The 21,271-nt window shown below is 37.7% G+C and overlaps 1 protein-coding gene across 1 annotated transcript in view; it reads left to right on the top strand.

Annotated features, from left to right (window-relative positions):
• Positions 1-21,271, top strand: part of PLD5 (phospholipase D family member 5) — a 187,067-nt gene that overhangs the window by 63,014 nt on the left and 102,782 nt on the right. The window contains exon 2 of the mRNA XM_074818374.1: positions 12,099-12,235. Coding sequence (XP_074674475.1) covers positions 12,099-12,235 — 137 coding nt within the window. The remainder of the gene's footprint in view (positions 1-12,098; positions 12,236-21,271) is intronic.

A 21,271-nucleotide genomic window follows, 5' to 3' on the forward strand; every position in this document is an offset into this window, starting at 1 on the left:
TGTAATGTCCCTCTTGGTCAGAGAGAAGTGAGCAAAGCAGAGCCTCTGGGGCCCCCTCCAAGGAGAGTCATCTGCCTTTGTGCGATGCATGTGAAAGTGGATGCTTGCAGCCTGGCTTTCTTCACCTTGGAGCTTTGCATGCAGAGTAGGGGATGGTGCTGCTCTTGGTGACATCTCACTCTTCGGTCCTCTGTTCACTGCAAAAAGTGTCATTTGGAATCATTGACAAGTGTCAGATGCCAAGGAGGGAGATTTTTGTCTCTAGTTCCTTTCCTGCAGAAATTCAGGGATCTTGACATAGGTAATTTCTTAAAAGCAGTGGGCAGGCAAGGAATGATCTGGGCCAAATATCTTTGTGTCCTATTTCCAAAAATGATAGTAGGGATCAGTTTCTGTATATAATTTTGAGTTCTCAGAAGCCAAAGTCAATACAGCAGTCCCATCTTTACTCATAGTGTTACATATTTTCCAGCCAGTAAAGGAATTATCCATCAAGTAGAATTACTTAAGATGTAAAAGTTACGAATACTGTCGTTTAATTCAAATACAGAATTTCATAGGATAAAAAACGTGGGAACTAAATTACCTCTCAAGTCTGTCATAAGAAAGAAAGCATAGATCAGATACACTTAATCACTATAATTAACTAGTTTACCTTTATATCTCTGATTAGCTATGGATCATAAGCCTCTACTTTCCTTTATCTCTCTTTAAAGTAGAATATAATTCCTATTGTGAATGTCAGATTGCTTGTGTTCTCTGTGACAATGGAATTAACTTGCTTGGCCGAATGGCAAATCTATTATTTCAACATGCACTCACAGTGTAGTTACAAATTCAGAATGAGCTAAAAATAAATGCTTCCCATATGAGATAATCTCATTTCATGAACTTGTGTCAATTTTTGATAGTGTTACTAAAACTTTTTACTTAACTGTGTCTCATCAGAATGAGTAAAAGCAAACTCTTAAAAAAACCCCCAAACAAACCACCAAACACAAAAAACCCCCAACAAACAACTTCATCTGAAATCCTCTTAATTTGCTTTTTACACTTTATGAAAGGCTGTCAATTTATGATTCAGTACCTCCAGGTTCAGTTGCACCACCTGCTTTAATCATTAATTGACTTAATGTGATGTTGCTATAATTGATGGCACATGCACTCTTAGCATGTTCTAATCACAGGATGAAATGCTTAAACCTCAGTGGAAAAAGTTAAAGGTAATGTATTTTGCCTTGTTAATTTGGCTAAGCAAAAACATGCTCCAGGTAGAGTAGTGAGTTTGTTATGCTGCAGAACTGCACTTGAGCACAAGTTTGTGTCTAGTAGCCTCCCTGATGGTGCTTATGTGTCAATAGCCACAATTTCTTACTTTTAAGCTTTTTTTTCTTGTCTTTTTTTGAAAGAATCAGAAAAACAATGAAAAGCTGTGTGCAAGAAGCTTGAGCTGACTGTACATACAATCATTTAATGTGCCAAAAATGACATGTGCAAACACTGGGGAAAAAAATTTCTTCATGACTTTTAAATTTCATTTAGTTTATCTTAAAGCCTTATGAGCAGCATTATAAAACACTTTCTTAAAAGAAATGTGACTTTTGTAGTTGATGCTGTGCTGTCAGCAAGTTTTAGGTTACTTAACTGAGTCATTAGTATTTTTTTCCACAGTTACTAAAGTACTAAAATAAATTATAGCTACTTTTAAACATAACGGAGGCATTACCATTTGTAAATTAGAGATCACAAGTATGAAATCAGTGTATTCATCTTTATATAGTCTGGTCTGCCTTTGCAAATAAACATATAACTGAATCTAACATACTACTAATTTTCCCTTGTGATTTAGAAACAGATTTGTGTTGGCTGTTAACCATCATTATTATATATATATGGGGTGTCTGTTTGTGTGTATAAATATACATATTTAAGAATATATATACACACACACAAAAATTATACATTTAATAACCGTCCTGGAACCAGAATCTACATTCCAAATGCTCACTGATTTCAGGGAATATGGCACAGATATGGGTAAGACCCACAAAGATGTTTAGGTGCCTTTTGGATGCCAATGTGATATGGAATGATCTGTCATGGACATACTTGCACTGATATTGTTAGGCTTACTGTGTTTTCTCTTAAAAGGTCCTTTGCACATAAAAGTTTGTTTATTGTGTGCACACAAAATAGCTGCCCAACATTTTGCTGGTCTCCTCTGTCAGACAGCCTCAAATTCTTTGGTGTTGCAATGCTAAATACCGTAGTTAGCCAGAGCATATGCTGGCCTGTCCTCTGTCCCCAAATGCTTCTTGGGGGGAGTCTTGGACTCACTGTCAAAGTGTTCTGAACTGCTGGATGTTACTATCTCAACAGATTGTCCTTAGGCTGGAACGTGCCTTTGTAGCATGACAGGGTTGATGTTAAAATTTAGAACCTTAATAGCTGTTATATTTTGCTCCTTTAGGAGCCTTACCTGCAGAGCTGAAGCTGTCCTATAGTTCCTGCAGTCCTGCCTAGTTTAGGGCAGATTTGTGCTGCCAGAGCCACATGTATTAGACTGATCCAGTGGAGTGGGATGGAATCACTTTGGAGTCATTGTAGCTGAGTTGACACTTCAGTGCTCCAGCTTCTTTTGGTGTTCAAATGTGACCAACTGGAAATAAAACCTGCAATACGTGTTAGGGATGTTAAATGCACAACTGCAAGTACTTCAAATGTGGGATGTCCTTCCTTTTTTGGTGAGATGTTTAGAATGAGTCTGAAATGTCTAAGGAGAAAAATTTTGATCATGTTTCACCAGCAACTAAGAAGAAAAGTGTGTTTTTCCCCTTCTTTATAATTTAAAATGTTCCATTTCACTTTAGTAGGAACATGATTAATTTTTAGATTAAAAGTTGAAAGTGTACAATGAATAGTTCATTCCAGAAGAGATTTAAGAAATTAGTGGGTCAGGGTTAGTAGAAAAATTGGATTATGATGAATGTAAACAAAGTGTGGAAAAGACAGTAATAACACAGATTATTTATTTTTTTTCTGTTGATTATGAAAACAAGAATTGCTGGCTAGAGTCAGATGCAATATGGCAAGTTACTGCAGTTTCTTGTTCAATGTCTGCAGAAGATTCTGATTTGTAGAGATTCTAGTATTTCAGTCTAGTTTTCCGTTAGGAGTTAAGACTACCCACATCAAATTTAAACTAGGTATGAAGAGAAGTAGGAGTACTACTTGGAGTTTTCTAACTGCTTGACCTGCTATGCTGTAGACTCCAGAGTGATACATAAAGGGTGTAAAACTGCAAAGAGCATTTTCTGCTAGCAATAAGACAACCACAGTGCCCTCTGATACCTAGACTTGTAGACTATAGGCCAGTCTTTGTATCTGCTAGATCCCCCCAGCCAGCTGTCCTCCGATGATTATAACTGATTTTAAATGGAGTGTTCTGCAGTATACTAAATGGCTTGCACCTTGATATACTTATTAATTTCATTCTTTCTCAAAATGCTGCCTTACAGGCTCCAGTTCTTGATGGGAAATAATAGACCTTTAAATGTTTGTTTGCTCGGTGTTTATTTGCTGTGTTTCACCTGATTTCTGAAGAGGGCTGACTTCAGTTTTTAATTATATTTGTGAACTAAAGTTGTATATAGAAGGTCTCTTATCTGTACATAAGAGATCTAATATATAAAGTTAAGTACTGTATGTGTATACATGTTAGTAATTATTTTTAGCTGTAGTGTTCTAGTTTGTAGACTCTCAAGTGCTAATCTGAATTTTTTTACCTTTTCTCTTATATATTTTTGTATCTTTTCAGTTTTATATTTATTTCCAGTTCTCTTACTTTTTCTTTCTACCTCTTGTTTCTATCTTTTATAATTTCTTTTTCCTTCATTCTTTCTTATCTTTCTGCATCCTTCCTTTTTTTTAACTCTTCCTTTGTGAACCATGGACTTCTGCTGTTGGGGTTTTTGCCCCATATTGGACATAATTCCCGTCCCACCCCCCCGCCTTCTTATTTTTCTTCTCTCCACCATTCCCTTCAGTGTACTGTAAGACCTTTCTTTCTTGGGTCACCCCAAAATGTTAATCCAATACTCTTACCATCAGTCTGGTGTTTGGGTTTGGGGTTTTTTTTGGTTTGGTTTTTCTACAGGCATTTTGTCTTTTTATTATATAGTGAAGTGCTGATCTAAAAAGAAATCAGTAATAGCTTTCTCTAGCCCAGCAATATTTACTTGTAAAATTCCTGGTGGAGTAATGGGTCTAATGCTAGCTGTGGTAAGAGTCCTTACTTAGAGGGTCCAGGTTTAAAGATGCATAAAGAGATATCAGTATATAGAAATCATATTTACACTTGTTTTTACTAATGAGGTATTAATAGTATTCTGAACTGGTTGTTCAGGCCAGGTTCAGATTGTTCAATGCTTTTTTTTTTTTTTTTCTTTGCAGGAGACACTGGATTTGAGTAGACACTTGTTTTTAGGGTAGACAATGGCCTTTTTTTAGCATTGCCAAACTATAATGTTGTCTTACATTATGCTGAAGACTGAGTCAATATATCATGTTGAGAAGCCAGGGCCCAATTTCAGGAAAATGGCACATGACCACTTAAAAGTATTCAGGCTTTTCACTCCTCCTCTTATGCCAACTCTGGTCAACAAAATGCATTAGAGGTTAGTTGGTCATGTTCTGGAAACCCTTTTTTCTTATAGAGCTCATATTCTGAATGTTAATAGCTTTCTGTAATATAGCACTTTGTGTGGAGGAGGTTCAGATAAGTAACCCCTAAAGCTTTGGATTTCTTCCAAAGTAGTTTATTGGTAGTCTATTTATAGCAACATGTCTGTCTATGTGTTATATGCCTGACCTGTTGGATCAAACATTTGTTCAGTGAGCAGTGAAACCAACGCAGTTGCTTTGCTATGGGTGCGTGCTCAGGATCCACAACCCCTCTGTACACCACCGTGGCAGTGATTTCTCCCATCCCTGTCTCCATGAGGCTGCGTGGTGCTGTGTATGTGTGCTGGAAGGCAAAAAGTTGGACCATCTTTCCCTTGGTAGAGGCACAAATTTGAGTCTTTCTCAGTCAAGTCTACCTACATACTGGATTTTGTAAAATATCTGAGATAATTACATTTCTATAAATCTTTCTTTCAAATACAGATGCAAAAGAAACTGGGCAGACAGGGACTGCTGGGCAGACAGTGTGACTTCATATGCCTTGTTTGCTTGGAAAACACTGAAATTAAAGAATCTTGTTTGGAGAACTAACTCGATTCTTTTCTTTCTGTGGGTAACTATAGGACTAAACTCTAAACCTGCCTTGTATTAGACTAAACTCTAAACTGTCTCCATGCAGTCTTGAAAGGTGAACAAAATATGCCAACTTGAAGTAGAGGGTAAGGATTATTTTTGCCTTGTATGTGGTACAAACATTATGGCAGGAGGTAGAGATGCAAGTCAACACAGTGGTGTGACATGATTGATTCGTGTTCAAGTCGTACTCTGCTATAACTCATGGGTCCTTCTGTGGAAAAAGGAAACTATTTAAAAGTATAGAAAAGACATTCTACAGCTCAGACCCATGGCATATCTAGTCCTGTACTGTGTGTCTAACAGTGGCAACAGCATCATCTCTGTTAGAAAGGACATCCCTGCCTGTTTTCTCTAGCATCTGCTCTGGACATGTTTTTGAAGGCTTTGTCTAATCTCCGTTTAAACCTGCTGCTGCTCTTTGCTTTCACAGCCTCCCATGGCCACAAATTCCAGAAGCTCAATATCCACTTCATAAAAAAGTATTTTATCTTTTTGAAACTTACTTCTGTAAGTCTCAGTAAAGCCCTATTTCTTGTATTGTGGTACTTGGTGAATAATAATTTTGCCTTCACTATACTTGATGCTCTTGTGATGATTTTGTACCCCTTGGTCATATTTCTTCTCTCCAAACTACAGACTCCTACCCTTTTTTGGTCTTACTAAAGCGTCTGCTCCAGCCTCTTAATCATTTTGATTATCCTTTCTCCTAATGGTTTTTCAGTTCCTGTTATCTGTGCAACTGACTGCTCCTACCTGCTGGTAGCTCTTTTCCTTAATTGAATTTTAACCTATTTTTCTCAACATACCCCCTAAATTGCCAAGAACATTTTGAAATTTTAATCTAGTCTTCCAGCATGCTTTCAATTTGCGCTGCTTTGGTTTTGATAGAAACCTTAATAAGCACATTTCATTTCTAGTCCATAATTTAGATTAATGAAGACATGAACAAAAACAGATACGCAGCAGAATCCTCTGAATCTTTTCTAAAACGTCCTCCCATTTTTTCAGTGAGCATGATATTCCGACCAGCTTTACACCTCTCCTATAATAATCTGGACATAGCTTCTGCGGATTGTAAGAAAGTTTTTATTAAAGATCAAAGTATATGTTATTTTTTCAGCTTCTCCAGCAGGATAACAGGGATTGTGACTAGAAGAGATAGAAATCAAAACTGATCAACGTGACTTTTTCTTGACAGAACTTCTTATCTTCTAGATGTTTACATATAATAGCTTCATTACTTACTTGTTCAAGTAATTTTATAGAGTACTTTTATAGAGATTGAAGTTAAAATAACTAGTTTAATATTTCCCAACTTCTACTGCCTGCCCACTTTTTTTTTTTTAATATGGATAACATTTTTGCTTTTTCCAGTCTTCTGGCCGTGAGTTTTCAGAGGTAAGTGCAAAAAGTTCTCTGTTAGCCTCAGCCAGTAGCTTAAATATCCAAGAATGAAGCTCACTAGGCCCAGCCAGTTTGAAAATATTTAACTTACCTTAGTATTCTTGGATTAGTTCCTTTCTATTTTTGTTTAATAGGAACTTAAATTCTGATTGATATTAATCATACTAGTTGGGAGATTTTAGGCTGCAGTGAAGATTTTTACTGTATGTGGATTCCAGATTAATGGAAAAAAGTCTTTATAGTAATGTTTTTCTCTAATAAACACACATAGTGATTTTAAGAACCAAGGTTAATCCAAGAAAGATGGCTAATTCTTGAAGTCCAGTTCCTTGCTATCTTTGGCAAATGTACTGTAGCATGCTGTAAAACCCCACTTGTAAGCAGGATTTTACGAGTTGTCAAAGGTGAGTGCTTTTGTTCTCACACTGCTGTTCAGACATGTTGTGAGCTGACTACTGATATGACAGAAGCTGTGAAAGTCTACCTCTTAGAGCCTCTGTGGGTCTGACAAGCAGATAGGAACTCCGTATTAGAATGCTCTATAAATATTACCTCCTTTATTCTTTGAATAGGTATAAAAATGAAGCACTAGTTCAAGGCCATGACATGTTTTGTTGTTATGTGCTCAGTTTTCTCAGTAGATTCAGCATGGTAGTTTCATGGCTCCTGTTTGGGGAGAGAAGGACATTTTTGTATTGTATTGAGGGAAAAGTAAATTCCTGATTAAATTCAGTGTGTTACAGAGATACCTATTGTTGTGAAGAAACTGAAAGCTTTATGGGCCATTGAAGTGTTCTTAACAGCTTTTGAGCAATGGGAATGCAGTAAAGATGGAGGCCTTTTTCTTTCTTGCTCTCATTTTCAATTCCGTTTGCGTATCACAGGCTCTGATGCAACCTTAACTGACACTGATATCCTTTTTCTTAATAATAAACAAACAGGGTCCTTCTCAGATTAAAATCTAGTCAGAATTGCACTGTACTTCATACCCATTGTGCAGCTTTTGCTCTTTTTCTCACTCTGTACTTAGGGATATAATAGCATGAAAAATACCATGCTTGGTTTTAGTAAATGTGTGGTTTCAGTGGATTTGTTTTAATGTAGGTATTAAGCTAGATGAGGCAGGTGAAAGAAACACATTTTGCTCATGAAATGGAAAATAGCAGCAATTTTGATAGTCCTTATTCTTGCAGGAGTTTCTCCCAATCTTCCAAAAGCTCTGAAGAAATCTTTCCCTCTTGCAACAGAATTTCTGGGCTTACAGTAGAGATCTCCACGCTGTTAAGAGTGAAATCTCAACCATGGTTGTCCTCTGACAGGTCCAGTCAACTTAGTGGATGCTCTGGTTCCAGGCCTCTTAGCATCTCTAGCAATCTTCAAACATGTAAGAGACTGCAGCAGGAAAGAATAACATCCTCTGTTCTCAGTTTTCAGCAAGTATAGGAAGAAAAAAAATTATATTGCAGCATAAGAGACTTAAGATAGGCATCAAAATAAGGTACTAACACGTGGGAAGGGTTGCCTGAAGAGACTGAAGGATCTCTTTCAACTGGAGATTTTTAGGGCCAGGTTAGACAAATAACTGTTAGAAGTAGTATTTGTATAAATTAACTATGTATATGCACAGATGGACTACATAAGCTTTAGAGATCCCTCTTGACCCTGTATTCCGTAATTAAGTGTTGAAGACTGAAAGCTTAACCACAGAAGGGTTTTAGGCATTTACTGAAGGAAGCAGGAGGATAGATCTGATAAGCTCTGAGGGATCCCAGTTGCCAAGGGGATACGTAATAACATAGCATCAAGCAAAGAGTCTGCCCAAGCCCACCAACGCAAGAGTCTGAAGAGCAAATCTAACAGATTCTTTCTAGTCTGTCTATGGCGTGAGCTCTTCTATTTTGAATTCTTTCAAGAAGCCTGCTATTACTCACACATGCACACATACATAGACACAGGCACGCACCGATGGTATAATAGAACAGTGACATGGTCTGTTCTAATCTATTTTAATTGGAAAAAACCTATTAGAAAATTGCCTGCAGTATGGCATTAGTGCATGAAAATTAAGATTTATTACCATTGTCAAAAGAAAGGCTCAGAAGACTTGTTTGGTGCCAGTAGCTATTTTTTATTCTTTGTTTTCTAACTTAAACATCAATTTGAATCTAAACAATATTCAAATATTAATTTCTAATGTAATTTTAGATTTAAAAGCAATCAAAAAATCACTACTCACAAGAGTAATTTCAAGATAAACTGTCAAACCATTCAAAATCATCCTCACTAACTGTATACATTTTTTTTAAATGGTCTTTACCTGACCCTTCAGACCTGTGAATAAAAATGCAGGGTTAGGAGAATTGCAAACTTGGAATTTTTACTTTGTTTTATTTAATATTTTGTGCTATCCTTAGTTCAGAGAAAAAATACTATTGTCAGAGTTTGATAAGGTTGTTCTTTTTTTGTGTGTGGATTTAAAAGGTGCCCTACACCATTTGTAACCATATTCTTAAGCTGGTACTTAAGAAAAAGTGAAATAACTAATCCATTATAATTATCAAGGACAAATGCATTATATAAAGGATCTATGTGAATAAGAGCAGCAAATTAGATTTGTGCAGTTCTGTCTTTATTTTAGTGCTGGTAGAATAGCAGTGATCTTACTAGTGGTACTAACTTTGTGCTACTTATAGTGAGCAGTCACACTGCAGAGCTTGATAAGCTGTACACATGCAGAACTGAAAGAACAGGGATTTAAACTTTATACAGATTTCAACTACAACACAGAAGTCAAGAAACCTTGAATATGTTCCCTGAATTTATGTGGAATGGGAATTAAAGATAGATTAGGAGGATCCATTCAGAATTATTTTGGCCTCCCCTTTCTGTATTCCTTGAACACAACCACCTAGAAATTGCTTCCATAACATTTCCTGGTATCAGAGGCACTTAAGGCATCTGTTGCACCTGCTTTCCCTGCCCCCCCCCCCCCCCCCTTCTTTTTGTGATACCATATCATTTTTGATACACTGTAAATTTTATATAGCTTTGGCCTTTAAGTTTTAAAATGGTTTAAAGGTTTTTAGGGCTGGTTTATGCCTTGTGACATATGTGATAGAGGTATCGTGGACTCCTTTTAATGAAACATCTCTTTATGCCTCCATGTGTGCTGGCCCAGCCTTGATGGCTGCCATGGTCTCTTCTGGTCCAGGGACCCTGCAACTGTCTGTAGTTGTTCTGCTGCTTGCCTGGCGATGCAGCAAGAAGATGGGAGTTATTCCCTGGAGCAACGACATGAAGTCATTTATATTGTGTTGCTACAAATTTGCCCAAAATAATGGACTCGGGACTGTTCCCTGTGAGGAGAATGGCTGCAGTTATCCTGGTTTGGGAGGAAAGAGAATGCTAGTGTTGTGAGCCATGGTGGGTCACATCCCCTGCTCTTAGGGGCTAGAAAATGAGCCCTGGCTCTGTTCGGCTTGCTGGTATGGGAGTAGCTTTGCTATCTTGCTGCCATGGTAATATGCTCAGTGTTTGGACAAAGCTGCATCAAACAGTTTCTGCAAACACACTTACAGAACTGTAAAAAAACTGCATGAGACAATGGTCATCTTAACAAGAGTGTGAGCCATCCTGATGAAGAAATGGCATAAAGCAGTGTCCCAGATCTGAGTATGTCTTTCTCTTTGGCACGTCTTAGTTTTTCCTGCCAGTAGTATGAGGCAATATTTTCACATTTTTCTCTTAAGTCCTACTGTGTGTCTGACTGCAGGCTTAGTTCTGGACATCCAAATGCAGTAATTTCTAATTCTTTTCATACGTTGCCATGATTATACCTAGCAGTAGCAAAAAAAGATCCAAATTTTATTTATTTCAGAAGTAGGCTTTGTAAATGGTTGAATAAGATTTTCTTATGCTCCGTTCTTGTAAGATTTTAGGTAATATATTAGAAAACATATTTAAACATATATTTGAAATGTATAAAAGTGTATAATATGCATATAGACTAAGCAGCATATTCAGTGTTACTGTTAGGTAGAAAGATACATTTCTCAGTAAATTTCAGAGAAGTTGTTCCTGTTTGTCTGAAGAAGTTGTTTGCTGTGTTTTAGATTTTCACAGACTGAAATAAAATGCTTATGTCTGATTTGTTCTGAAATACATGAGCTTGTTTCTTCTGGGATGTGCACTAGTTTGGAAGTTTTGCAAGCTTACTTTTTTAAAGTAAGTCAGGCCTTTACGCATCAGGGAAAACGTTCTTATTACACTGAAACTTATTACCTCTTAAACAAAATGTCAGGAACAATGGAAATGCTGTGAAGTTGGTTTTCAGCTGCAAGCATGATGTTCCTTCCTTTCCCTTACATTTTTCCTGCTTTCCTATATACTCTCCCACTTTCCCATTCCTTTATAAAGCTTTTTTCCTTTGTGACATTTTAATTACAGGGCAATAATGAAAATTAAGAAAATAACTATAGCAACTGAAGTTAGACTTTTATATTTTTATATATATGTGTGGTTTTGTGCAAATTTTATTCAGTAGAAAAACACACATATTTGTTGGAACATTTGGTTTCAGAATAAAATATACTTTACGTTCGTGCAGCTATGTAAATCACATGTCAGGAGATTGTTTTTAGGAGGTTTCACATTTATCTAGGGCTGTACACAATTGTATCTGACTTAGTACTGTAGGATTTCATACTGTAGAATAAGGTAGTACTGTGCCATGTTTTAATACTTAATCCCGAGATGCGGAGGGCATTGCCTATCATACTGAGCAACAGTCTCCCATTGTTTCCTTGAATCCCACCTATCATCTGTGAGTTTCTTTTCCTTATATTATAAGTACTGTGGGGCAAGGACTTGCCAAAGTGTCTCAGTTGCTGTGACAGTCATAGTAACAATGTCAGTTACTTTGTGTAGCAATAAAAAAAGACTTTGCTCTTCAGTCTCCTTGCAATGACATGTTTTATTTCAGCCAAACACAACAAAACTGTCAAGACTTTTGAGTGCTGTCCTAAGTGTGTACTTCACCTATGAGGCACAATCAGAAAATACATAGTTAATGTAAGAATCATTATTTTAATGCATAATGCTTTCCTTGTGGTACAAACAGAAAACAGTTTAAATTATGAATATTATTTGTGACATGAATTATTTAACGATGTCTGAGAGATTTAAAATACATCCCAAGGTGATACCTGAAGGACAGTTTTGAGAGTGTTTTCATCTAGAGGTGTGTTTCATGTTGACAGCTATGGCAGTAAGATCTTCAAAGAATTTTAGATCTTATGTAAAAGTTTTAGAGTCTCAGGTCATTGACTGGAATGTGATCACACCATTAAAACTTTTTTAATCTTAATCTCTTTCAGTCCCAGCAAAGATGCATTGTGATCTTTGCACTGGTATGCTGCTTTGCAATTCTGGTTGCACTGATATTTTCGGCAGTGGATATTATGGGAGAAGATGAGGATGGACTCTCAGAAAAGAACTGTCAAAATAACTGTCGGTAAGAGGTAACAAGCAAAACTTCTCTTTTGGGGTGGACGAGAACATATATGTGTTATATAATGCCATGTAGTAATTACCATAGTCCCGTGGTGTGATTGGGAAGAATAGGTGACAGAGAAAGAAATGATTTCTTGTTTTGAGTTTCTGGTTTTGGAGGTTGGTTTGACGAAATCAAGCACACTTTTTAAAGTTGTTTTTGGTGGTATGTTTTGAGCAAGATCCTTGTGTTAGTTCAATTATTTTGTAAGCCTGGTTCAAAGACCATTAAATTTCAGTAAATGAGTACTGAGGTGGCTCACGTAGTTCCCAATTCTGTCATGTCTTTCATCCAGAGCTTTCTTCTTTCTCCAAGAAGGTCACTGATCACTTTTGACCAGAGACTGCTGTCCCTTTTATATAGAGGACCTTTTATATATATTCCTGTTTGTTGGGCTCCCCAAAGAGTCACAGTGGCTTGCCTAGGAACTGTGAAGAAAATTAGTGATACAGTCAGAAAGACTGGAGTATTGACTATGTTGGATTAAGATTTGCCTCAGACACCTGCCACAGCTGTGTTTATCTTTTAAGTTTAGATTTAAGTAGGGGATTCAATTTTTGGGGGGCCTTTCATTTCCAGACTGTGAATTTCATTTTGCCATGCCTCACTGTCAGGTTTCTCCATGAATCTGTTCATCGGTGATGACCAATGCTTTTCCTGCATGGTATTGTCCAAGGTCCTCTTCTGTCCACCAGTAAAGATGATTTGACACACATTTGTAGACTTCATTCACAGTTGTATGCTGCTTTTTCCAAGGCTTTAACTTGTGTATAGGGCACCCTCTCTGATTCATTTTGTGGAAAAACAGTTATCCTTAAATAACTTCTCAGAAATCCATTCTAATCTCATCAGGGAATTGCTGGAGTGGGAAGGGGCCTCTGGGAATCCTCCAGTCCGTTCCCCTGTTCAGAGCAGGGTCAGCTACAGCAGTTTGCTCAGGGGTGCACACAGTCAGGCTTTGCATAGCTCCAAGGATGGACTCCACAGCTTTCCCGGGCAACCTGTGCCGCTGTTTGTACAGGATCTACCCAGCTACCGATGGCTGGGTATACAGTGAGTTGGAGATAATTAGTATTTATTTTTTTAGAATAATCTAATGGAAAATTAATGTTTCTTTGAGCCTTTTTACCTTATTTCTGCTATTCTTTGTTAACTTTGTGTGAAAACTCTTTGGGGACAGTGCCTTTCTATGCTGCACCTGTCGCAGTGCAGTCACCAGCAATCCACAATCCAGCAAACTGGATTATGTATTTGCAACCATACTGGATTTTTACAAAATTTTTACATGCTGCTTTAAAAAAAAAAAAAAAAAAAAAGGATTCTTTAAATTTGTAGCTGGTTTGAAATAGGACATACCTGCAGCATCATGTAACTTTGTCCTGAAACTGACCATCCTTCTGGCACGTTTTTTCCAGCATTGTTTTGTTTTTGTAAAATGGCTTGGCCCTAGTCTGTTCATTTTCTTGTATGCCTACAGTTCTGGGCAGCCTTCTCATATCTTGTCTGAATTTTCTGGAGTTCAGCTAGCTTTTCTTTTCCCATCAGGGTCTTAGGTATTCTTCAGTGTGAGTTGTTGCCTTCTAAAATCTTTAAAGATACTGCATGTGTCACCTCTACACCCACTATCTCCATGTGTGAATCTTTGACAGAACTAGGTCAGATGAGGGGAAAGTTTTTCTGCTCATTGGCTGCAAGGTGCTGCACACAACTTCAACACATGCAACAACTGCTGCACCATGTTTTCCTCTTAGTTTTATCAATTAATGGCTCCCATTTTGTTCTGGGTAGCTGCATAGGCCTAGCCAAGGAAGACCTTAATCTTCTTCACTCTGTATTCTTCAAACATTAAAAAGTTCAGAATGGGAGCGATGTACGGTGCTATGGAAAACCGGGATATTAGTTTTTCCATGTGTAAGACATTAATTTATTTTGTCTTTTTGTATGGGTTGCACTAATTTGCCTTTCCAAATAATACTCATCTTTGCTCAGTTTTTTGTCGGTTGGTGTGTTTCTCTCTTGCCTCTCCTGGACTGTGTTAGAGGAGCCTGGGAGTAAATACAGCACATTGACTTTAAAAATAAGGGTCAATGGAACTGCTCTGCATTTACAATGATAAAAGTGATCTCGGACCCCAGCTCTATTTTAAGGTACCTTTCACAGAGTGATTCAAGTGCGTGATGTAGCTACTAATGCCTGTACCAGAAGGCACATCAATGCTGTGTGTATGAACTGCCTAAACCATTTCTAATAACAGTATCAAAGTGCTGGCAGCTGCTACCTGCTAACATTGAATCCTTCTCTATGTGATGAAACTGGGCTCCTTTATGCGTTAAATATATTGCAGACTTAACTGAAGTGCTGTAAGATCAATTGCTGCCTCTGGCATCTATTTAGTACTTGGGGTAAGCACTTTTAATAAGTAAGACAAGAATTATTGAATTCTTATATTTCTGCTGTGCGAGTACTTTCACTGAAATCCAGGAACAGGCGCTTACGTTTGCAGCTTGTGCTGAGACAGAATGCTAATAGATGGTCCTTTTCTTTTCTTTTTTTAGATGAAATAATTGTCAAATGCAAGTTTACATATGTGATACTAGAATTCTTTTTTGTTTTTAACTGATCGAATTTGTGAAGAAGCTTCAAGGGAAAGGATGCTATTGATTTGAGAAGAACCTCACTGATAATTTGTTAAAGGTTTTTGTCTTCTGAAAATCAATTTCATTTCTGTCTTTTTATTTTAAAGAAAAATATGTCTGAAATAGAGATGTGGTCTAGAATAGTGCTTTGGCTAGAAATTTTTGGAGCTTGTGCCAAAAAATAGCAAGTGAGAATTTTTTTAAAAGAGAGAGAGGAAGAGAAAGTAAAAGACATTTTTAGAAGTCTAGAGTTTTTTGTAGCCTGAGAGAGGAATCGTTGAGGTATGTTGTAAGCAATATTTTCCAGTAAATTTTGTTGTTGTTGTTGTGATTGTATTGTTGTTCATGAGTAGAAATGCAGCCTTTCTGATCTGCTTGTTGTAATTCAACATGAGGTTCCCTTTCTATTAATCATTCCTTAAACTCTTACTACATAAGGAATACTTACTGCATATGTTGCCAAAAAAAAAAACTTCCTCTACTGATATATTTGTTTCTCTTGGGGACTTTGTAACAAAAACAAGTCAGGGAAGTGGAAAAGCAGGCTTTTTTGCATGTCTTCACTGATTGCTGAAGGGATTGTTGCCACCCTTCTAAAAGGATGTATAGGAAATAGCGTTTTCCAAAGAAATGAAAATACATTTGAAACTAAAATTATGAATTATTATTTGTAAAGCTTTGAGCTTTTTGCTGAAAAACTCAACCTGTGGTTGAGAACCGAAATGCATCTTGTTTTACAGGTCATTTGTGACTGCCACAATGTGAAGTCAGATTGCTGTAGGCTGCGTTTCCCATTTTGTTTGTTACACAGAGGAACTTGTTATTCAATAATATTGAGTAGAATATTCAAGAGGAACTTGAATATTTGGGACTTAACTAAGAAATTACTGAAATTAATTGTTTTGACTTTTGACATGAAACTTACATTTTTTTTTTAGCCTGCTTTGCATGTTGTAATCCAAAAATACAAATAGGTAATTTAAAAGAATTTACAACCCCATCCTAATAATTGAGAGCAAATATTAGAACAAATAAATGTACTTATTGGATTAATTACTAAGCACCACTGTAAAAATTACTGTGTCTCCTACTGATATATACGTTACAATTCAAATAAAGAGCTGGGGGGAGATGGGGGAAGGTCTGTAAAATTTATCAGGCAGACAAATTCTGTCTTCAGAAGTGAAACTAGATTCTGAACTCTACTGACTGGTTAACTGTATTGGTTTAGATGAAATAATGCTGTTTGTACTTACTTATGCTTCCCACATAAATTTCATACTGTGTATTATATGTGGAGAGACTGGCTGACTGAAAGTAGACTTTTTATTTTATTTTGTACGACTGGACCAGGTCTGATAAGATGCAGCTTTTCACTTCAGAGGGTTCTGGACACTCTTGGCTTCATTCCACAAAATTTGATTTCAGAATGTTGGACTGGTATACAAATGTCTTTTGACCCTTCCTATTAAAAGAAATGTCAACTGATCAACACAAGGAATAAAAATGATTGTGAAAAGTTGAGTTTTTGCAGTTTGTGCTTGGTATGGGATACAAATAATTCTCTTGAGACACCCACATTAATGTTGTTAGGCAGCCCTGATGGATAAGACTGGTTAAGAGGATATGCTTAGCAGCCTGGGAATTTTGCCTGTCTTGCTCTGGGTCCATTAGACACCGCATCTACAAAATTAGATTATTGTAATTTGAAAATAGTACTTTTTAATGGCTGATCTGTTGTGACTAAATCTTGGCTAGCCTCTGACTTAACATCAGTCAAAACTTACTTGGCTTTGTTAAAACTGGCTGGTAAACTCTAAAAAAGGCAATCTGGGAAACGAAAGAAATTATAACTATTAAGAGATGGTCTCTATTATCCAAAGCATTTGAACCAAGGTAATAATAATGTGTTACCAGTAACTTCAGCTGTTCAATATGCCTTTTTTCCTTCTTGTTGCTGCTGATAGTCATATTAGGGTTCCTACAGAGCTTGCACATACCCTTCATTATCCTTGTCTCACCAGCTTTTCCAACATCCATTGAAGCGGTAGTAGCAGCTGGCATAGCTCCTGCCTCTGGCTGTGGGCTTGGCCCTGTCTCTTGAGAGGGACTAAGGAACAGCAAGGTGGAAAAGGAAGAGAGAATTTTTTTTTTTCTTCAATTTTCACCTTTCTCTGATGATAATAGAAGGATTTTCTTAGTTTTTGTGTGTGTGTGTGTGTGTGTTCAAGGTGGAGTCTGTCTTGCATTCTGTTCCAGTGACACAATTTTGCTATTTTGATGATTTCTCTTGTCCTCAGAGTAATATATAATGAAGGCACTTATTCTTTTGTGTTTGGATTTGTGATGGAAGAATTTGCTTTTCGGTATGATGTGAGTGGCAAAGCTGTTTAGTTGACTTGGTGATTGTAGGGAGGCTTTGACCAACTCTGCACTGTAGGAAGTAGGTGGTGATACTTGGGCAGTGTTTGTTTGCTTTGGAAATTGTTTGGATTGTTTTGGGTAAGTGTATCCTCTATAATTTTGGTATCCTGCAAAGGAGCTGAATCTTCCTGTTGAAATGCTAAGCTTTAGATCTCAACAGTACCCTAAAGCACTGAGTTCCAGAGATTAAATCTAGTTGTATAATTATTTATATTGTTCATTTATTATGTGTTGTTTGTGTTGCTTTCAGTTTTGTTAGATGTTTCTTAATGCTCAGGTTGTGAGAGAGTGCCCACAACTGATTTTTTTTCTGTTGCTTGATAAATATTTCCTTCAACTCCTCTCTGCTACTTTACCAAGTAGGGTTTTGCAGCACTATTAAGTTAGCATGCTGCAGCACATGCTTACATTGGTTTACCTTGGAAGTGCTTTGCCCCTGGCTGATTGTGGGGGAGATTTTCTCTGTGCTGCGTGGGTCTGAACATAGCAAGGTTTATATTGACTGATTTCTACTTAATAAACAAACTATGACAGCATAATAATTAAATGTCTACACAGAACAAGATGCTCAGATTTTGAAAACAAGCCTGATAAAGAGCAACTGAGGATTTCTATTTACAAAACACGCCACTTGGCATAAAAATTCCTTCTGTCAACATGATGGACGAGGGGATCGAGTGCACCCTCAGTAAGTTTGCAGATGTCACCAAATTGGGTGGGAGTGTTGATCTGCTTGAGGATACAAAGGCACTACAGAGGGATCTGGACAGGCTGGATTGATGGGCTGAGGCCAATTGTATGAGGTTCAACAAGGCCAAGTGCCGGGTCCTGCACTTGAGTCACAACAACTCCATGCAGCGCTACAGTCTTGGGGAAGAGGGGCTGGAAAGCGGCCCAGTGGAAAAGGACCTGGGGGTGTTGGCTGACAGTTGACTGAATATGAGCTGGCAGTCTGCCCAGGTGGCCAAGGGGACCAGTAGCATGCTGGCTTGTATCAGAAATAGTGTGGCCAGCAGGACTAGGGAAGTGATCTTACCCCTGTACTCGGCACTGGTGAGGCCACACCTCGATTACTGTGTTCAGTTTTGGGCCCCTCACTACAAGAAAGACATTGAGGTGCTGGAACGTGTCCAAAGAAGGGCAACAAAGCTGGTGAAGGGTCTGGAGAACAAGTCTTGTGAGGAGCAGCTGAGGGAACTGGGGTTGTTTAGCCTGGAGAAAAGGAGGCTGAGGGAAGACCTTATTGCGCTCTACAACTACCTGAAAGGAGGTTGTAGCAAGGTGCATGTTGGTCTCTTCTCCCAGGTGACAAAAGAATAGTACAAGAGGAAATGGCCTCAGGTTGCTCCAGGGGAGGTTTAGATTGGATATTAGGAAAAATTTGTTCACCGAAAGGGCTGTCAAATACTGGAACAGGCTGCCCAGGGAAGTGGCTGAATCACTATTCCTGGAGGTATCAAAAAGATGTGTAGACGTGGTGCTTAGGGACATGGTTTAGTGGTGGCTAGGTTAATGGTTGGACTCAATAATCTTAAAGGTCTTTTCCAACCTAAATGATTCTATGATGACTGTTGTCCTCTTGTTTTGGGGTGATGGAGAGAATGAGCTATAAAACCACTCAATTTTTAGGATGATCCCTATTTGCAGTAATTTTTATTTTTGCATCAAAAGAAGGAATACCCTTATAATTAAAGTTTCTATGGCTGGACACCACAAAGAACTGGTGGACCTCCTGCAAAGGCATTCAACAACCTGAGCCAGGGAGGGACATCAGTAACTCAACAAGCTTGCTCAAGAGGAACCTACCTTTCCTACCTTTTATTTTTCATTTTTAAAAATGTATATAAATGGAAAAGGTACCATATTAATAGTGCCTCAGTGTCTGTACAGAGTAAGAATTCTTTTTTCTTCCTCTGTTCCTGCACTGATACAAAAAAGGGTCAATTTGTTTGTTTTGCATTTACTTTCAGCTACAAAGAATGTCTTCACAAATTAAAAAAGGAGTGCCAAAACTCATGATCTGTTTAGATCTTTTTCTGTTTGCATTACTGTCAGTAGATAGTTCATCATTAATTACATTGTATCGAATAGGTCTGGGCTTCAACTCATTTTGTCCAAAGGTACAAACCATTCTTTTTTCTCCTACTCTTTGTTCAGTTAAATCTAATGGTTTCCGTTGGAGTTCAGGACAGCGTGCTTTAGAGTGTCCTTAAGGCAGCTTTTCCTGTCATGCTAAGCATTGGTTAGAATGTAGTACAGAGATTGCCATGTTTGTATTCTTGGAAGTTATATATTTATGTGTGTTTCTCCTTTTATGACTTAGAATTTGTGAACTCACATCAGAGAAGATGTTCCAACCTTAGTAGAGATCAAATTCCGGTCACTTTAAGGTTCCTGAGTAATGTAGGTGGGATAAAGGAACAATTCATGTGCTAGAGTAGCCTTTCTCCTGTGTAGTTTGTTGGGGTTTCTCTATGATTGAATCTTTTTTTTTTTTTTTTAACTTAATGTGTTCAGAAAACTGAAATTATTTCATCCCAACAGGACTCATAAGATTCCCAAAGTCATTTCTTTACCAGATTGTAAGCCTGCTCTAAACAGATTGTTAAATCTAAAATTACTGGTTATTCTCATGATCTTGAAGACTTTTTGTGACATTTCAGAGAGGTTTTTATTCTGCATGGTGAGAATAGTGATCCAACTTAATAAAGCTCCTTGATAAATAATTCTTCCTTTCCTTTGTAGGAAAGGCATTAAAAGTGGCTAGAATTTGTAGTAGAATCTGTCTGAATTCATGCTCCATTTCAGGGTGACTTGTTCGTTCAGCCAGGGCTGACTTTGGATCAGATCCTAGCAAGGACCTGTTCCAGTAACACCATTTATTTTTAATTGCTTCTCCACCCTCAGAGCGGTATATAAAAAGGTACTTATTATCCTGTCACCTTACAGTAGATGTGTTGAGTTTTGTGTCTAATAGTGTCTTCTCAGCTAACATGATTTGATACTCCTCAAGAGTACAAGTGTAACATCCTAGACCCTACCTTTGGTGATCTGCTGAGTACATAGCTGGGTCCGCCTACCAGAGCACCAGGGCAGTGCCACAGTTAAGAAAAAACAGTTGTGGAGCGCACTGAAACCTAAGCATTATGCTGAAGCTGTTGGTGCTGTTTGACTGGGTGAGCTAGAGATGACTATCTTTTTCAGTCACATGCAGCACACTTTTCCAGTTGCAGCACTGAGGTTGTAGTCAGACAGCAGTGGTTCTTGATGCTAATGCCCTGCTGAGAGGCACAGAGGAGAATTGATGGTTGGCATTTGATAGGACTGTTTTTTTCAGATGCTCTGTATATGTTGAGGAAGATATATTTGGGTGAAATGTTCGGGATTTTCTCTGTTATTCTGAAGATTTTCTTCCTGATTTGTTTTTCTTGTATTAATACATGGATTCTGATATAGGTGGAGCCAGAGGCTCCTCTCTGTGATCTCTCATATGGTCTCCCTATGTCCATGTGTCTCTACTTAATCAGAGCATCACAGTCTGTGAGTAATGCACACAGTTATCTAAATACAAAGTACTCTTGTGTGTTGGGCACCTGAACCTCTCCATTTGTGACCTTTGTTAATTACGGAAGTATGAGTTTGCCTCCTTTATTCAATTTATCCACATCCAATTGTGTTGACCAAGAGGAAAAAATGCATTGGAGGACCTGATCCATTTTATCACCATTACTGTTTTTTCATGCTATGTTTTAGTTTTTTTCTGTAATGAATTTGCTTCCTGTCAACCTGACTGGAAAACAAAAAAAATAATGCACGAATACCAGCCTTGGCATCTGCCAGATGCAGCTCCGTATCTGTCATTTGTTCTCTAATGTCCAGTCCTTTCCAAAACTCAGAGGGAGTTTTCATGACCGACAGCATCATAATTTGGTATGTT

Source organism: Strix aluco, chromosome 3, assembly GCF_031877795.1.
Source record: "Strix aluco isolate bStrAlu1 chromosome 3, bStrAlu1.hap1, whole genome shotgun sequence".
NCBI lineage: Eukaryota > Metazoa > Chordata > Aves > Strigiformes > Strigidae > Strix > Strix aluco.